This window comes from Phaseolus vulgaris, chromosome 2 (assembly GCF_051622355.1).
Source record: "Phaseolus vulgaris cultivar YP4 chromosome 2, ASM5162235v1, whole genome shotgun sequence".
NCBI classification, from domain to species: Eukaryota; Viridiplantae; Streptophyta; class Magnoliopsida; order Fabales; family Fabaceae; genus Phaseolus; species Phaseolus vulgaris.
In genome coordinates, this window is record NC_143499.1 from 47,026,015 (window position 1) to 47,042,619 (window position 16,605).

Consider the following 16,605-nt stretch of genomic DNA (forward strand, 5'->3'; position numbering starts at 1 on the left):
ACATTCTCAATTTACGACTATATATGTAATTTAATAAAGAGTCCATTTTAAATAATGTCTAACGTCACACCATTCAATTTATATATACCAAACAAAATTATCACACACACGCACTATATTTATTGGAAAAAAAAAACTCATCTAATTTAGTTTCTTTTTTTTTTTTACCCGTAGTCCCATATGACACCTGGAAATTAAATATCCAATTAAGGTAGATTTATAACCAAATTCATTAATAAAATTAATCAAGATAATACATTCTTAATTATTATTTAAAACTTTAATTCAACTTAATCTTAAATGATTTATGATAATTATATAAATAAGCACACAGGTATATCATTATTCTGAATATTAAATACCAAAAACTCACTGAATGTCAAATACGGAAAATTCACTTAATATAATTCACGAAGAAAAAAAAAACTAAGAAAATAAAAGGAGAGCAAAATAGTTTAAAGGAGAAAAGAAAAAAGATACGACCAACCGAAAAAATAAGAAAATTATTTTCTTGTATCAACCGGTTCGAAATGTTTTTTTATTGAAAAAAATTGATATTGTTGGGATGAAGATTTTGTGGAGAAGTGGAGAATGCATTCATTTTAAACCATTGATGCAACAATAAGTCATGTATAAATGTAATTAAATATAAAAAGGTACATAAAATTAACTCTATACTTAATGTTTTTTTTTATGTATGAGGTTGAATTAATGTATCATGCCTACTGTGAAATTGGGAAAATATAATTTTTATTCTTAAAGGGACATTCATTTACCTTTTAGAAGCAAACTCAACTAAATTTTAAGTTTCATATCTTAATGCCCTAGTAAAAGAGTTGTCTCAAATAACAAATTTTTTAAGCAACTGCTAAAACAATAAAGACTCTTGTTAAACAAGTGGTTATTTATTTATGTTTATTGTTTTAGAAGAGTCAATATTTGACTTGCCAATTCAACCATAACTAATTTTTTTATTGATTTGAATATTTCTGATATATTAATTGACACTTATATTCTTTTAGTTTTAAAATAAAAATTTATAATATTTAATCCTATTTATTTGTCTTATATTTTTAATAATTTGGGAACCACTTATTTTATTTTATTTAAAAGTATTGTATCAACTAAAATTTAGAAAAAAAAATAAACAAAGTTTTCAAATGTTATTATTTTAAAAACTATCACTAACACAGTTTTTTAAAAATTATAACCAAATTAAGAAATATGTATCATTTATTAAAAATGCGATGTAGATGAATGCAAAAAAAAAAACATTAAAAATATAAGTTTTATTTTACTAAAAATATAATTGATATAAGTATATATTTTAAAATTATAAGGTAATGTCAATATTATATAATATAATTTCTCCTTTTTTTATTTATTGAATAGACTTGGTAGAAAAATAAATATTTGTGTGTCAAATAAAAACCTTATATGTTTTCTAGTCTTAAAAGTATACTAAAGAAAAACGAAACAACAGTCTTTCTCTTTTAAAACGTCAAAATCCAAAAACATAAACGGATGTAACGTGTGGTCCACGGAAAAACACATACAAAATTAAAGGAAAATGACTCATAACATTCTTATACATCACATATTTTTTACAAGAGATAATTTGATATTCAAACATAGTTACATATACATTATTTTAATTTAATATTATTAATAAATTGTATCAACTTACCCTTTTTTTTAGACCAATTAAAAGTAAATTTAATATTAATTTTTAAATAATTTAAAAGTTACAACGAATTATTCGGTTATGACCATGAAAAAAAAAAGTGTATAATTAAAAATAAAATGGGCGAAAGTTACGAATAATTAAAAATTAAGGGACCATTTGCGTATAAAAGTTCAAAAATAAAACCATAAAGAATTAAAGTTTTAGGAAGAACATTGCAAGCCTTATAAAATTTAGGAACTAAAGTTACAATTCTATAATAATTTTTGTGATTTTAATATTTATTATTTTAAAATTCATTCCAAACATAATTTTTAATTATTTGATGATGTAGATTCTTTTTATTAATAATATGGATTAGTCCGTTTGTGACTAGTTAAAAGTGTGATAGATTAAGTTCCTTAAAAAAAAAATTGAGTCGAGTTGAATTTATAATACATCTTGATGTAAGATGAGTTAAGAATTGACGGGTTGAATCGAAATTTTTAATTTTTCTTAAACCTATTTATTTGGTTGTTACACAATAAAAATTTAAAAAAAAATAAAAAAAACAATAAAATTAAATTAACTTTAATATTATAATAAAAAAATCAATATCTAATAAAATAAAATAAAGATGAACAATATTTTAATAAATTAAATAATATAAAAATCAAGATAAATAAATATTTGTATAAAATATTATTAACTACCAAATTTAATTCTAAAACATCCTCTTTAGAAATTTCTAAATAGATTTAATGGATGAATTAAACGGATTAAACCAATTCAAATTCACCTGTCATCCCATTTAAATAAAGATGGTTGATTGGCTGAACCTCCTTTCCACCCTTGAATAATATATACTTGCTAAACTTATTAGTTTCCACCCTTGAAATAAAAAAATATTTAATTAAATTTAGGACCACACATATATTTCTTAATTACGTTTCAGTTCAACAATTTTAAAACAAACAATTATTAAAATATAAAAAAGGAACTTAACGAATAAGAATATGTTTGAATAGTTTTTTCATACAGGAGAGAAAACTTAAAAAACAGAAGAAAATAGCTTCTTTATATATAAACTGATTTAAAAAAATGATCACTACTTTAATTTTTTATTTTTAACTTTTAAAATTCCTATTTCATTTTTATAAACACACCCTAGTTATTATAGTTAAAGTAAAATAGATAACAGTTTATCATTTTCATGACCAAAAAGTTTACTGAAAATTCAGTCGCCATCTCAGTCCTATTTTCGCCTTATTCGACTATCTTTTACTTGTATAATTACGTAATAAACTATAAGAAGTTAGTATTAATAAAAAAATTGTATATATTATTATATATTTTAGGAAAAGTGTACAAAAATGAAAGAAAAATAGAAAATGAAAATTTGGAAAATAATAGTATGAATTTTATAAAATAAAATCTGGAACACTAATAATACAGTGTCCAGAAGTTCAAAAGAAAATAACGTGTCTTTCCCTCAATCAACTCAAGAAATAAGTCGACAGTGGTAATGGTGGCATTGTGGTAATAAAGAGAGAAAAAAAGGGCAAAGATTTGAAAAACAATCCAAAGATTCCATTCATGAGATTTGAAGGTGCAAAATGCTGGCGTCTCTTGAGAGCGCTATAATCCAAACAAAACAAAGCCACTTTTTGATATCATTACCATTATTTATTTATTATTTAATTTTACAAATTTAAACCAAACCAAACCAAAGCAAAACAAACTCTGTCTTTCTTCAAGCTCCTCTCTAGTCACTTCCTTTCCTTCAATCCTTATTTCTTCTCTGATCCTCTGCTCCCGCTCCTACGATCTTCCTTCCAAGTTTCACTGGTGACCGTCGATTTCCTATCCACAGTCTTCCTTATAATCTTCCATCACTTCAATTTCAAGCTCTTACGTTTTCGTGAATCGTTTCAGCTTTGGATTGGATCGGATCAACTTTGTTTACTTCGTAATTCAGCGTCTCCTGGTTTCTTCTTTGATTCTTTTTTCTCTTTCTCTGCAGTTGCACAAGGTAACCTTTCGCAGTTCTATCTGATCTTTAATCTTTAATATGATTTTTTACTGTTAATTTTGTATGTCGATCTTGTACCACTGTGTTCTTTGCCATGCTCTGAATTTTAAGGACGAAATTAATAAATCTGCGTAGATATTACTGACAGTTGACAGAGAAAGAAAACTATTGCTGCTATGTGAAATTATTTACCGTTATTGTTTTGGTAATTTTATTATCGGTGATGCATTGATTAAACGTGAAACTCGCTAGTCTTTCTTCTTACCTTGAATTTGCTTTTACTTCTGTAATTTTTCTCTGCAGGTAGCTGCAATTTTGCTTTTGGAGCTTCGCAGATTCTTTAGAGAAGAGTAGAAGGGAAACTGAAACCGTATCTCAGGTACTTAAATCGGATTTGGCAAAATAATGACAATTGTGTGAATCTTGAACATCAAGATTAGTGATTGCTATCTGTTTTCTTTTATTTTTCCCTCGTAAAGATTGTTTTATTTTTTTCCTTTTTCTCGGGTTGATTCATTGATTGTTTTAAATAACCTGCAATAACTAAAAGAAAAACTAGTTTTTGTGTTGAGCTGTGCCATTTGATTTCCAATCTGTATCTGGGGTGATTCCAAGAGGTTGCTGACGTGGTGTCAGATTATTGCTGTTGTTTCACACTAGTTGTTCTATTTCTATCTCTCTTATTTTTATCTTTTAAAAAAAAATTAAAATATATATATATATACTTATATATTTATTTTATTTTTATATCTGGTTCTGAAAATTTGAAGTCTGAGAAGGTAAGGGAATAAAAAGTTGGTCCAGCGATGATAGTCATAACATCTATTTATTGAGAATCTGACCCTGAAGGGTGGGTCCAAACAATTAAACGTTCTCCTCTTTTTCCTCTTTATTTTCTGTATTATATTTTTGCCCGTAGTTTATCCATGCCTGAACCCAAATTCCCTATTGTTTATCCCCATAAAAAAGTGAAATAAAGCGGCTAAAGCATGAGATCATCAAGCCTCATTTTAACATTGGATTGATGAGTTTAGAAAATAATAGTAGTTTCTGCTTTTGAATAAAACCTTTGTAATTTTACATCTTTCTCTATATTGTAGCATTTGATAAAGAAAATAGATAAATAGAGAGAAAATAAGTGAAGAAAAGGAAGAGAAATACAGTGGAAATGAACTTTTTGAGATTATTTGATTAAAAATAAAACTATTAAAATAGCTTACTATTATTTTATTAATATTGTTTTATTATTATTGTTAATATTACTTTATTTATTTACTATAACAAAAATAAGTTTTCAGAAAAAAAAGAAACCTAAGCTTCCCACAAACGATTGAGAGCCACGAAATCTATGAAAGTGTTTTTTAACTAAAAATTGGTAATGCACAACATAAACGGATTATGTTTTTAACATAATCAATCATGTAATTCATTGCTATTTTATGGAAAAACATTTTTTTGGGTCCCACATGATTTTTTTTGCTACCAAACTACTCACTTCTCTTTTCTTTCCCTTTTCTCTCTTATAACCCACCGTAAATTTCCTGCAACATTTTCTGATAGTGATATCTTTTTAGAAAAATATTTTACTTTAAATGTTTTGGTTCACACATCAAATATTGCATCCCATCATCTTGGTGGGCAAAGAAGCTGTTGAACAAAATCATTTGTGGCAAAGTGTCGCTGTTGAAAGACTGCCCACGAATGTCACATGCACTCTTACTGCTATAACTAAAACAACGAGCAAAGAAAAAAAACTAGGCTTTGAAAGATACAATGTTGGTTATACAAGTCCTTTAATGATAAAAAACTGAAAATTATGCTTAAGATCAATACAATTTTGGGACTTCATTGATTGAAATTAATGGCCAAGTGCAAATTTAGGAATCACAGATTGTAATTTCTACCATTTGAATTATTCAGGGACTGGTTCTACCTGTTTCAGTTGTTCTTCTATAATTTATATTTGTTTATCAAGTTTGATAGATATAAATAAAAATTTTATGGCTCAAAATAGCTAGATTTGTATTCTCGTTATCGACGTATCTGAATATTTCTAATAAAAATCTTCAAATTTGTGTACATTGCAGGCCCAATTGTGTTAAAATTTTCCACTCCTGACTTCCAGGAACCAACGTGGGGAACATATTATCTTGATGTGATCCTGCTAAGAAGTTGAAATCTATAAGAAAGATGGTGAAACATCGCCTTAGAGAGTCTATCAAATCTTTGTTTGGAAGTCATATTGACTCTAATAAAGAAGAGCAGCTCCAGGTAGCTAAAGCAGGTACAATTTTTTATGAAGGGTGTTAAATTCAGCTGCTACTGTGACAGCATGATATCATATCACTGAAAATAGTGATGAATAGTTTACTATGATATACAAGTATGATGCATCACTCCATGATGATCAAACCAATGATTTGTAGTTTTTCTACTTTTCGTACAGATATTGAAGACAAAGTGAAAGAAATATTGAAACTTATTAAAAATGACAACCTTGAAGAGGATGGTATTTCTAAGAGGGAACCACTTATTGAACTGGTTGAAGATTTCCACAATCAATACCAATTACTGTATGCACAATATGATAATCTAACAGGTGAGTTAAGGAAAAGGATCAAGGGCAAGCGAGAAAATGAGAGTTCTTCATCCAGCTCAGACTCAGATTCAGATTATTCTTCAAAGAACAAAGGCAAAAAAAACGGACAATTGGAAAATGAATTTCAAAAGACAATCGATGGCTTAAAGCAAGAACTTGAAGTGGTGCATGCAGAAGTGGCTGAATCAAATCGGAAGTTGACAATTTCACATGAAGAGAAGGAGGATCTTAATTCCAAATATCTTGCAGCACTGAACAAGATACAAGAAGCAGATACAGTTAACATGGATTTGAAAAGTGACGCTGAAGCATCAGGCATTCAAAGATCTAAACTTTTGGTTGAGAATGCTGAACTAAATAAACAAGTGGATATTGCTGCTAAAGTAGAAGCTGAACTGAGTCAAAGATTGGAAGAGCTGAAGATAGAAAAAGATAGTTTGACCATGGAGAAGGAGACAGCTCTCCAACAGATTGAGGAGGAAAAGAAGACTACTGATGGCCTCAAAACCCTTGTTGATCAACTGAAGGATGAGAAATTAGCTCTTAGCAAAGAGTTAGAGGCAGTTACAGGTGAACTTTCCGTTCTGAAACAGCAGTTGGAACACGCTGAACAGAAAATGACAGGTATAAGTCACAATCTGAAAGTTGCTGAGGAAGAAAACGAATCTTTAAAAATGCAACTTTCACAGGCTTCAAATGAGGTTCAGCAAGCTCATAGTAGAATACAAGAATTTGTAGCTGAATCAAGTCAGTTAAAGGAAAAACTTGATGAGAGTGGAAGGGAAATTTCTGCCTTTACTCAGATGCATGAAGGGTTTCAGAAAGAATCCTCAAATCGTATCACGGAATTTGAGGCACAGGTCACCAACCTGGAGTTGGAGTTAGAATCACTGAAAAACCAGAAAAGAGATATGGAAGAGCAAATGAAGAGCAGCACCACTGAAGCAAGGGAACTAGGAGAGCACAATTCAGGCCTACAAAACCAAATATCGCAACTTGAATTGAAGTCCAGAGAAAGAGAAGAGGAGCTGTCTGCTATGGTGAAGAAACTTGAAGATAATGAGAATGAGTCATCTTTGAAAATGTCAGATTTAACATTTCAGATAAACAAGCTGCTAACTGATATTGAGACACTACATACTCAAAAAGGTGAACTGGAAGAGCAGATAATTTTTAAAAGTAACGAAGCTTCCACTCAACTGGAAAGCATTACAAATGAGGTGAATGCATTGCAGCAAGAAGTGACGTCCCTCCAACACCAGAAGTCTGACTTGGAAGCTCAGTTAGTAGAAAAAGTCCACGAGAACTCCAAGAATGTGATTGAAATGCAAAATCTGAAAGAGGAAATTGACAGAAAAATCCGGGAACAAGAGAGACTTCTGGAAGACACGGAAAATTTAGCCATGCAGCTAAGGACATTGGAATCAGAGATGAGCACCGTTCAGAACAAAAACAGTGAAGCTGAAGAGGAAATAAGATATAAAAACCATGAGATCAGTCAAATGAGAGAGGGAATGTTGGAGCTACATGACAGAATAGCAGAAATAGAGAAGTCATCAACAGAGAGAGAATCAAATTTCTTGATTCTCCGGGATAAGTTTATTAGCGCAGAGCAAGAAGTTTCAGCTGAAATTAAGAATCTTGAACATGATTTGGCATCACTGCAGAAAGAGAAACACGAATTAGAACAGCAGTGTGAAAAGCTGAAGTTGGAGGTGGATTCTATACAGAACCAAAAGAGCGAAGTTGAAGAACAAATGAGAACTAAAGACCATGAGAACTGTGGACTAAGAGAAGAAATTTTGGGATTGCAGGGAACGATAGCTGTGTTGGAGAAGACAGTAGCCGAGAAAGAGGCAGAGCTATCCAGTTTACAGGAAAAGCTTCATGAAAAAGAGAGCGAGGCTTCAGGTCAAAGAACTGGCTTCATAGTCCAGATTGATAATCTGAAACATGATTTGGCGTCCTTGCAGAATGAGAAAGAGGAAGTAGAACAGCAATGTGAAAAGCTGAAGATGGAGCTGGATTCCACTCAAAACCAGAAAGTTCAAGTTGAAGAGCAGTTGAGAGCTAAAGACCAAGAGAACACGGAACTGAGAGAGGAAAAATTTGGATTGCAGGGAACAATTACTGCACTGCAGAAAACATTAGACAAGGAAGAGGCAGAGCTATCTAGTTTACAGGAAAAGCTTCATGAAAAAGAGAGCGAGGCTTCAGGCCAAATAACTGCCTTCACAGTCCAGATTGAAAATCTGAAACATGATCTGGCGTCCTTGCAGAATGAGAAAGAGGAAGTAGAACAGCATTGTGAAAAGCTGAAGATGGAGCTGGATTCCTCTCAAAACCAGAAGGGTGAAGTTGAAGAGCAGATAAGAGCTAAAGACCATGTGAACACCCAACTGAAAGAGGAAATTTCGGGATTGCAGGGAACAATTACTGCACTGGAGAACAGATTAGCTGAGAAAGAGTCAGAGTTATCCACTTTAAAGGAAAATCTTCACCAAAAGGATAGTGAGGCTTCTGGCCAAATAGCTGCCTTCACAATCCAAATTGATAATCTGAAACATGATTTGGTGTCCCTACAGAATGAGAACCAAGAATTAGAACAGCAGTGTGAAAAGCTGAAGATGGAGGTGGATTCCACACAAAACCAGAAGGGTGAAGTTGAAGAGCAAATCAGAGCTAAAGACCATGAGAACACTGAACTGAGAGAGGAAATTTTAGGATTGCAGACAACGATTACTGCACTGGAGAAAAAATTAGCTGAGAAAGAGTCAGAGTTATCCACTTTACAGGAAAAGCTTGACGAAAAAGAGAGTGAGGCTTCCGCCCAAGTAATTGCCTTCACGGCCCAAATTGATAATCTGCAGAAAGACTTACTTTCCTTACAAAGAACAAAAGAAGAATTGGAGCTGGACTACGAAAAAATTAGTGAAGAACATGAAAAAAGCCTTGTAATGGCAGAGAATGAAAAGAATGATATATCAAGCAGGACTATGGATCTTACGAGAACACTAGAAGAGCGAGAAAATTCACACCAGAGCTTAAATGAAGAATATAAAAAAATTGATGGTTTGTTTCAGGAATGCATGGTCAAGCTTGAAGTTGCAGAGAAGAAGATTGAAGAAATGGCAGGAGAGTTTCGTGAAGGCATTGCGTTGAAAGATAAGAAGGTAGCTGCTTTGGAACATGCAGTAGAAGACCTAAAAAGTGACCTAGAAGAGAAAGGAGATGAAATCAGTACTTCCCTTGAGAATGTTCGGATGCTTGAGGTCAAGCTTCGTCTGTCAAACCAGAAGCTGCGGGTCACAGAGCAATTGCTGAGTGAGAAAGAAGAAAGCTTTAGGAAGACGGAGGAAAAGTTTCAGCAAGATCAGAGAGCACTTGAAGACAGAATTGCTATTTTATCAGCAACAATAACTGCTAACAATGAAGCTTTGGATGGAATTGTCTCTAATGTCAGAGAGTGTGTGGACAGTGTCAGGACTGGCATTGAATTTGTAAGCTGTCGAGTTTCTGATGACTGCAAAAATTACGAGCAGTGTGTCTCTAACATCTCAGGCGATATTGAGGTTGTAAAGAGGCAAGTTAGGGATATGAATAAGGAAAAGGAGAAGCTAAAGAGAGAGAAAAGGCAGTTGTTGAAGCAACTGCAAGTTAAAAATGAAGAGGAAGTGGCTTTGAAGAAGACAGTTGAGAAGCTAGAGGCAAAGACAAGGAAGGAGGAATCAGAGAAGATGAATCTGACAACAACTGTAGTACAACTAAAGAAGACAGTTAGAGAGTTGGAGAAAATGATGAAAGAGAAAGAGGATGGTATGTTGGACTTGGGAGAGGAGAAGAGGGAGGTCATAAGGCAGCTGTGTTTGTGGATTGATTATCATCGCAGTCGCTATGACTATCTCAAGGACGTTCTATCAAATACTCGCAGGGGCCAGAGACCAGCATAAACCCTCATTTTTCTATGCACCTTCTTCAATTATGTATGTATGTTCAACTTCTCATTAGCTCAATTTTTTTTTTCATGTGAATTCATTCTTTCTTCTTTTTTTCTATCCAAATATGTGCGTGTCTGTAATTCAATTTGTCCAGTATCAGGAGCATCGTGTAGAGCTAGTTTTGTTCTTCTCTTGAATTTTTTGAATTGAATAATGTTACAGAGTTTTCTCCTTAATTGTTCAACGTAAATATTTTGATAAAAAAATGTGCCCAGTATCAAAATTCCTGTTTTAATTCTTTTATTTCTCTAACGCTTGTTCCTGTTTCGTGTTCGTTTTGCCATCTCCATGCAGAATTTAAAATATGATTTTGTTACATAATTCAAAATAATTTAGAATGATATTTTAGATTATGTCTTGATGGTTCATATTAACATATATATATTCTGCCTCTCTATCCGATGATATACTTTAATTTGAGTCCATTAATTTACATGTTAAAATCCTTATAAAATAGTATGTTTTGATGTTTAAAATTTAAATCATTGTAATCATTGTAATTTTTTATGCTTTCAAAATCGAAAGTGACGATTAGAAATAAAATAAAAATTTGTTGGCAGCGGGAAAAGGAATTCACAACACAGAAACCCTCCCTTCCTCTGGGAAAACCAATCCCAACACAATAGATAAAGAAAAAAAGACATGTGTAGAGTGAAAATCCTAAATGATAACATGTTTTATTATATTCAATATCATATCATAAACTTATACACTCAAGTATAGTTGCCAAAGCCAAAGGAAAATAAACATGAGATTTGGCATCATCCGTAACAATAATTATTCCGTTTTGGAAATCTATTAATTAAAATAATAAATTAATACTTTACAGCTGTTTCACTTACGCTGGAATATGTCGTTTTTTCTCTTGTTTTTTTCTCTTAATATTTACCCACTTTCTCATCCCTTGTCCTATTTATTGTTCTGTACAAATTCTTATCAAGTAGTGTGAAAGGTTATGGTATTAAGTTTTTGTTAATAGTGTGAGAGTATGATAAAAAAAAGAGTTTATTATGAGATAAAAATTAGCATTTGAAGAAATTAATATAAGATGAATTAGTTAATAAAAAAAAACTATCCAAAAAATTCTTTAAGGAACAACTTTGTTACAATGTGCTAGGTTGAACTTGTTTTACAATATTATATTTTTTCTTAATTACCAATGTTTATTTCTTTTTTTTCAACTAAAGTTTGAAATAAAAAGTGGTAATTAAAAGAAATACGCTAGAAAAAGTTTGTGCTCTAAAGAAATCATTCCCACTCTATTAAAATCGTTTCCAGCTTCACTTGGATTTAAAAAAACATGATGGAAGTAATGTACGCAAACTTTTCCCATTTCTTTTTTTCTTTGTTATTTTTTGTTTCATTTTCGGTATGCCACTTTGAACTCTCTTTTTTCTATTTTTCCTTTTGTAATTTTGAAGTAATTTTTAGTTTCTTTTACAAATAGATTTCACCAACTAGAAAAAAGTATTTCTGACCAATTAAAATTTCATTTAAAGTAAGTTTTTTTTTTAATCTAAAATCAGTATACTAAGTGATGAGTATATCAACACTTTGTCTAAAGTGTGCAATGTTTCACACGAGTGATGAATAGCTTGAAAATTTAAAAATATCAATATATTAATAACTTTTAAAATTAATCATTTTTACTTATTTAAGAGTATTACTTCTTATAATATTTTTTTTTTAAATTAGTATACTTATTATTATTATTAGATACAATGTATGAGAGGGAAGAGATTAGAATCTTAAATAAAATAAATTCTATTTAAGATTATTTAATTTAATTTAACATTCTTTCTCATATTAGAACATATAAACTGTATCTATCAAACTTGGATCAAATATATTCAATCTAAGGTCATTTTAAGGATTTTGTTAGTACATTTCCAAGTTGATCATTTGATTCAACGTGTAAATTTTCTTGAACAACAACTCTTCTCGAATAAAATGACAAATAATTTCAATAGATTTTTTTCTTTCATAAATAGAATATTACAATAATAAAGTATAACAATATGTTTGTACTAAACATGATTAAACATAACTAAATCATATATAAATGTATAAAAGCATAATTATGAAAACAATTACAAAAGAATGTTCATTTTCCAAAATATTTGAGTCTTATTAAAACATTGTGATTGTGAGATAAAAACTGAAAAATACATTTAATTTCAATTTTCTTGACTATTTTTCATTCTAAAAATTATACTACTTCATTAAAAAAATTGATTGAAGTTAAATGGTTTTTATAGGATTGGAATTTAAAAGTTAAGCCAACGTTATAACCTTAATTGCAAGCGGTAATGATGATATTGCCAATAATAGTAGTAACAGTAGGAATATAGTCATTGCTTTTTTTTTTCTTTTGGGGTAAAAGAGATATAGTTAACAAATTTATTAAATAAATGAGAAATAAATATTTATTTAATTGAAGAAATTATTAGTAACTATTTTTTTCTTTTGTTAAAAAAAGTAAGTAGTTAATTACTTTTATCTTACGCTACCTTTCATACATTATAAAAATCAAAACATTATTATTTTTTCATAATTTTTGGGCAAAAAACTAACAAATAACTTTTTATTTTTAATAAAAAAATGTAAAAGTAATAAATATTGTTTTGAATTTTAAAATATTGATAAATAGAAAAAAAAATCTACCATTAAAAAAATAAAGTATTAACTCAAAGCGTAATTGTGAGTGATATTATTAATAATATGTTGCCAATTCACTTGATGAGAAGGGGTTTAAATCCCATTAGAACAACTTTGAGATTTTTTTGATTTATTTTATGAACTGAAATGATTCTAATGAAGGAGATGAATCTCCATTACAATATAAGAAATAAATATTCATGTTGAATTATGGATCTGTTAATGTGAAGAAGAAAAAAATGAATACTAAAAAGAATACTGTGTTAATGCATTCTAACCATTGTTTACTCATGGATCTGAAGTGAAGTGAAGCTAAGAGAAAAATGGTTAATTAAAAAGGAAAATAACAGGTGGAGAGAATCTTGTTTTGTCGTCAAAACTCGTCGGTCACAGACATGGATCTGCGAACCATTCCACACCTTCTCCTTGCGCTTTCTCCTTAGCTTCGTCACTTTCATTTCTCGTTAAGACTCAACACAGAGCAACTCACTTCCTCTGTTCCATGCTCTGTCACCACTGTTTCTCCAAACAAACAAACACAGAATGAGGACCGATTATTTGAAGCAGAACTTTCCCTTCACCCACAGAAACATCTTCCTCAAGTTGCTCCTCACCTTCTTCTTCATAGGCCTTGCTTTCCGTATTCTCTTCTTTCACTCCCTCTCCTCGCAGATTTCCCCTGTTCTCGAATCCCCATTTCCTCAAAAAGTCACCTTGTCACAGCCCCACGACCCACCTCAACCGTCATCTCTTTCACAACCTGTTTCCGACCCTCCACTTGTTCTGGAACATGTTCCCGAACCTCCACCTTTTCTGGAACGTGTTCCCGAACCCCCACCTGTTCTGGACTATGTTTCTGAAACTGAAGATCAGCTCTCTCCCACAGAATCAGGTGAGTGTTGGGTTCTTTTCTTTTACCCCTTTGTCAGAAAAATATACTCACGTGCGTTTAGATCTACAATTCTCTTATGGTCTTGGGGAATTTGTTTTCCATCATCATAGCTTATTATACCACCATACCAAGTTGAATGGTTATGTATGTTACATTACATAGATGAGCTTAATTTTTATGTACTTTGAGTGTAGAGGAACACTTCAATGCGGGGAGTCAACTAACAACGAATAGGTTATTTTAACTTAGTCGGTGATGCATCTGCTTTAAATATTTAAAGAGAATAGTTTGTTGTTCATATTAAATTCTACATAAGTTTGTTGGATTGTGAGGTAGGAGTGTGAATGTGTGGTTCTGACTTGAACTTTATTGAATGCAGAACAATGTGATTACTTTAATGGGGATTGGGTCCGGAACCCGTTTGGACCAGCTTATACCAATGAAAGCTGCGACCTTATTGAACCTCCTCAAAATTGCTTGAAGAATGGAAGGCCTGATAGGGAGTTTCTGTATTGGAGGTGGGCTCCTAGACAGTGTGATTTGCCTCAGCTTGATCCACAGAGGTTTCTCAACATGATGCGGAACAAAGCCTGGGCACTCATTGGTGATTCCATTTCCCGCAACCATGTTCAATCCCTGCTTTGCATTCTCTCCAAGGTATGTATTGCCAAATCATTAGTGGTTCTGCTAACTGACTTTAAAAGCAGATCGTTAGGTCCAAATGTTACTTTTCCTTTTGTTCGATTCTTGTGAATGTTTGATTGTTTCTATGAGGATCAGACAACTGCCTTTTGCACTTAAGTTCTTGTTGGACCAGATCTTGTTTCTGGTTCCAATGTCAAACCTTGGAGGTTGGGTTTATTTACTTTGAAAAATAAAATCAAGAGTCTGATTCTTTTTGTGTGAGAAAGCTTTTGTTTGGCTGCACTTGTTTGCATAAATAAATGATGGAGTAGGCCTAAGTACTTGGTAGTTATATGTTTATCAGTTGCTTATTGGCATCTACCTATGATTTAGTATTAGAAAGGGAGTTTAGGCCTAACTATCCTCACAAAATTGGATTTTAAGGTGAGGATTACCTCCACTTTATATACTGTAAATTGGTCTTATATGTATTCGATGTAGGACTTCCAACATTTAGTGCCTTCTTGAGAGTTAAGTAAAATCGATGTTTTTTTTACTTCATCATTTATGTTGCATCAGAATCTAGTGGCTTATAGATTTGAGGCACTGAGATTTGGATACTATACAAATATTTGTAAACGTTGTTCTTCCACACTGAATTCATTGAGAATAGCATCATTTTGGTTTACAAGGATTGATTTGAACTTCCATTGGAATGATTATTGATTTTTGTAAAGAAGTCCATGCACCCACGGTTGCAATTATAATCTCAGACTATGATACAATCTCACAAAATAGGTTTATGCCTACTGAATTTCACAAAACTAGTTTGCAAGATAAAGGTTTGCAGGTCACTGATCTACTATAATTTGGCCTTATCTCTAGTCAATGGATCTCCAATACTTTCTGTATCTATGGTACAACATTGGTTTCCTTATAAAGTTTAACTGTCTACCACTACAAAATCCTAATACAATGTTCCAGAGCATAATGTATTTTAGAAATTATTGTGGCCTATATATACATATATAGTGTTGTTACTCTGAGGAACCCTTGGAAGAAGAGTGATTCACACGAACTATTTTGTCCTTCAGGTGGAACAACCTGTCTTAGTCTACCATGATGAGGAATACAAGAGCAAAAGTTGGAATTTTCCCTCAAGCAACTTCAGTATATCAGTGATTTGGGCGCCATTCCTTGTGGAAGCTGCTATATTTGAAGACATAAATGGAGTTTCGAGTTCTGAAGTTGAGCTACACCTTGACAAACTGGACAGTAAATGGACGGATCAGTACCTGGACTTTGATTACATCATTATTTCAACTGGGAAATGGTTTCTGAAATCCGCAATCTACTATGAGAATGACACCATATTGGGCTGCCACTCCTGTTCTGGGAGGAACCTGACAGAGCTGGGGTTTAATTTTGCATATCGCAAAGCCTTGAAATTTGTGATGAACTTCATAGTTTCTTCAAATCACAAAGGGATGATTTTTTTCAGGACATTCACGGCTGATCATTTTGAGAATGGGGAGTGGTTTAGTGGGGGAACTTGCAATAGAACAGCACCAATAAAAGAAGGTGAGATGGAAATGAAATATTTGAACCAGATGCTGCGTGACATAGAGTTAGATGAGGTTGGAAAGGCAGCTTCTGAAGCTTCAAAAAAAGGGGTGAACTTTAAGCTTGTGGATTTTTCTGCACTCTCACAATTGAGACCTGATGGTCATCCTGGTCCATACAGACAATTTCAACCATTTGCAAAGGGCAAGAAAGCTCAAGTTCAGAATGATTGTTTGCATTGGTGCTTACCTGGGCCAATAGACACTTGGAATGATATAATAATGGAGATGGTTGCGAAGAAGGGGTAAGAAAAGAAAAACAAAATCCCATACAGTTGTGAATATTGAGTGAATTGTTACTCTCTGTTGTATACTGTGATTCTTGATATTCATATTCATACAGAAGGATCATGGAGATTGGAGGCAAATATATTGAATGTAGCAAAAAGGACTCTAAATATTAGTTTACACTTAATTTGATATGAAAATCTCTCTTCTGTCTCCATTTTTATTAGTATTTATTTATCCTTAATTCAATAAATATGTTAAATTGTCCTCCAGATGCTGAAATTTATGT

At 31.9% G+C, this 16,605-nt stretch overlaps 2 protein-coding genes across 2 annotated transcripts; both read left to right on the top strand.

Annotated features, from left to right (window-relative positions):
* Positions 1-3,294: 3,294 nt before the first annotated feature.
* LOC137812711 (uncharacterized) lies at positions 3,295-10,468 on the top strand. Its single transcript, XM_068614882.2, has 5 exons — positions 3,295-3,511; positions 3,599-3,695; positions 3,999-4,074; positions 5,783-5,979; positions 6,142-10,468. The coding sequence occupies exons 4-5, from the start codon at positions 5,886-5,888 to the stop codon at positions 10,242-10,244; spliced, it is 4,197 nt and encodes a 1,398-aa protein (XP_068470983.2). The 5' UTR covers positions 3,295-3,511; positions 3,599-3,695; positions 3,999-4,074; positions 5,783-5,885; the 3' UTR covers positions 10,245-10,468.
* Positions 10,469-13,220: 2,752 nt separating this feature from the next.
* LOC137812712 (protein trichome birefringence-like 23) lies at positions 13,221-16,533 on the top strand. Its single transcript, XM_068614883.2, has 3 exons — positions 13,221-13,842; positions 14,222-14,499; positions 15,561-16,533. The coding sequence occupies exons 1-3, from the start codon at positions 13,494-13,496 to the stop codon at positions 16,335-16,337; spliced, it is 1,404 nt and encodes a 467-aa protein (XP_068470984.2). The 5' UTR covers positions 13,221-13,493; the 3' UTR covers positions 16,338-16,533.
* Positions 16,534-16,605: the final 72 nt, after the last annotated feature.

Coding starts and splice junctions, on each gene's coding strand:
- LOC137812711 (XM_068614882.2), top strand. CDS start 5,886: ATGGTGAAACATCGCCTTAGAGAGTCTATCAAATCTTTGTTTGGAAGT. Junction 5,980..6,141: donor GCTCCAGGTAGCTAAAGCAG/GTACAATTTTTT, acceptor CTTTTCGTACAG/ATATTGAAGACAAAGTGAAA.
- LOC137812712 (XM_068614883.2), top strand. CDS start 13,494: ATGAGGACCGATTATTTGAAGCAGAACTTTCCCTTCACCCACAGAAAC. Junction 13,843..14,221: donor GCTCTCTCCCACAGAATCAG/GTGAGTGTTGGG, acceptor TATTGAATGCAG/AACAATGTGATTACTTTAAT. Junction 14,500..15,560: donor TGCTTTGCATTCTCTCCAAG/GTATGTATTGCC, acceptor TTTGTCCTTCAG/GTGGAACAACCTGTCTTAGT.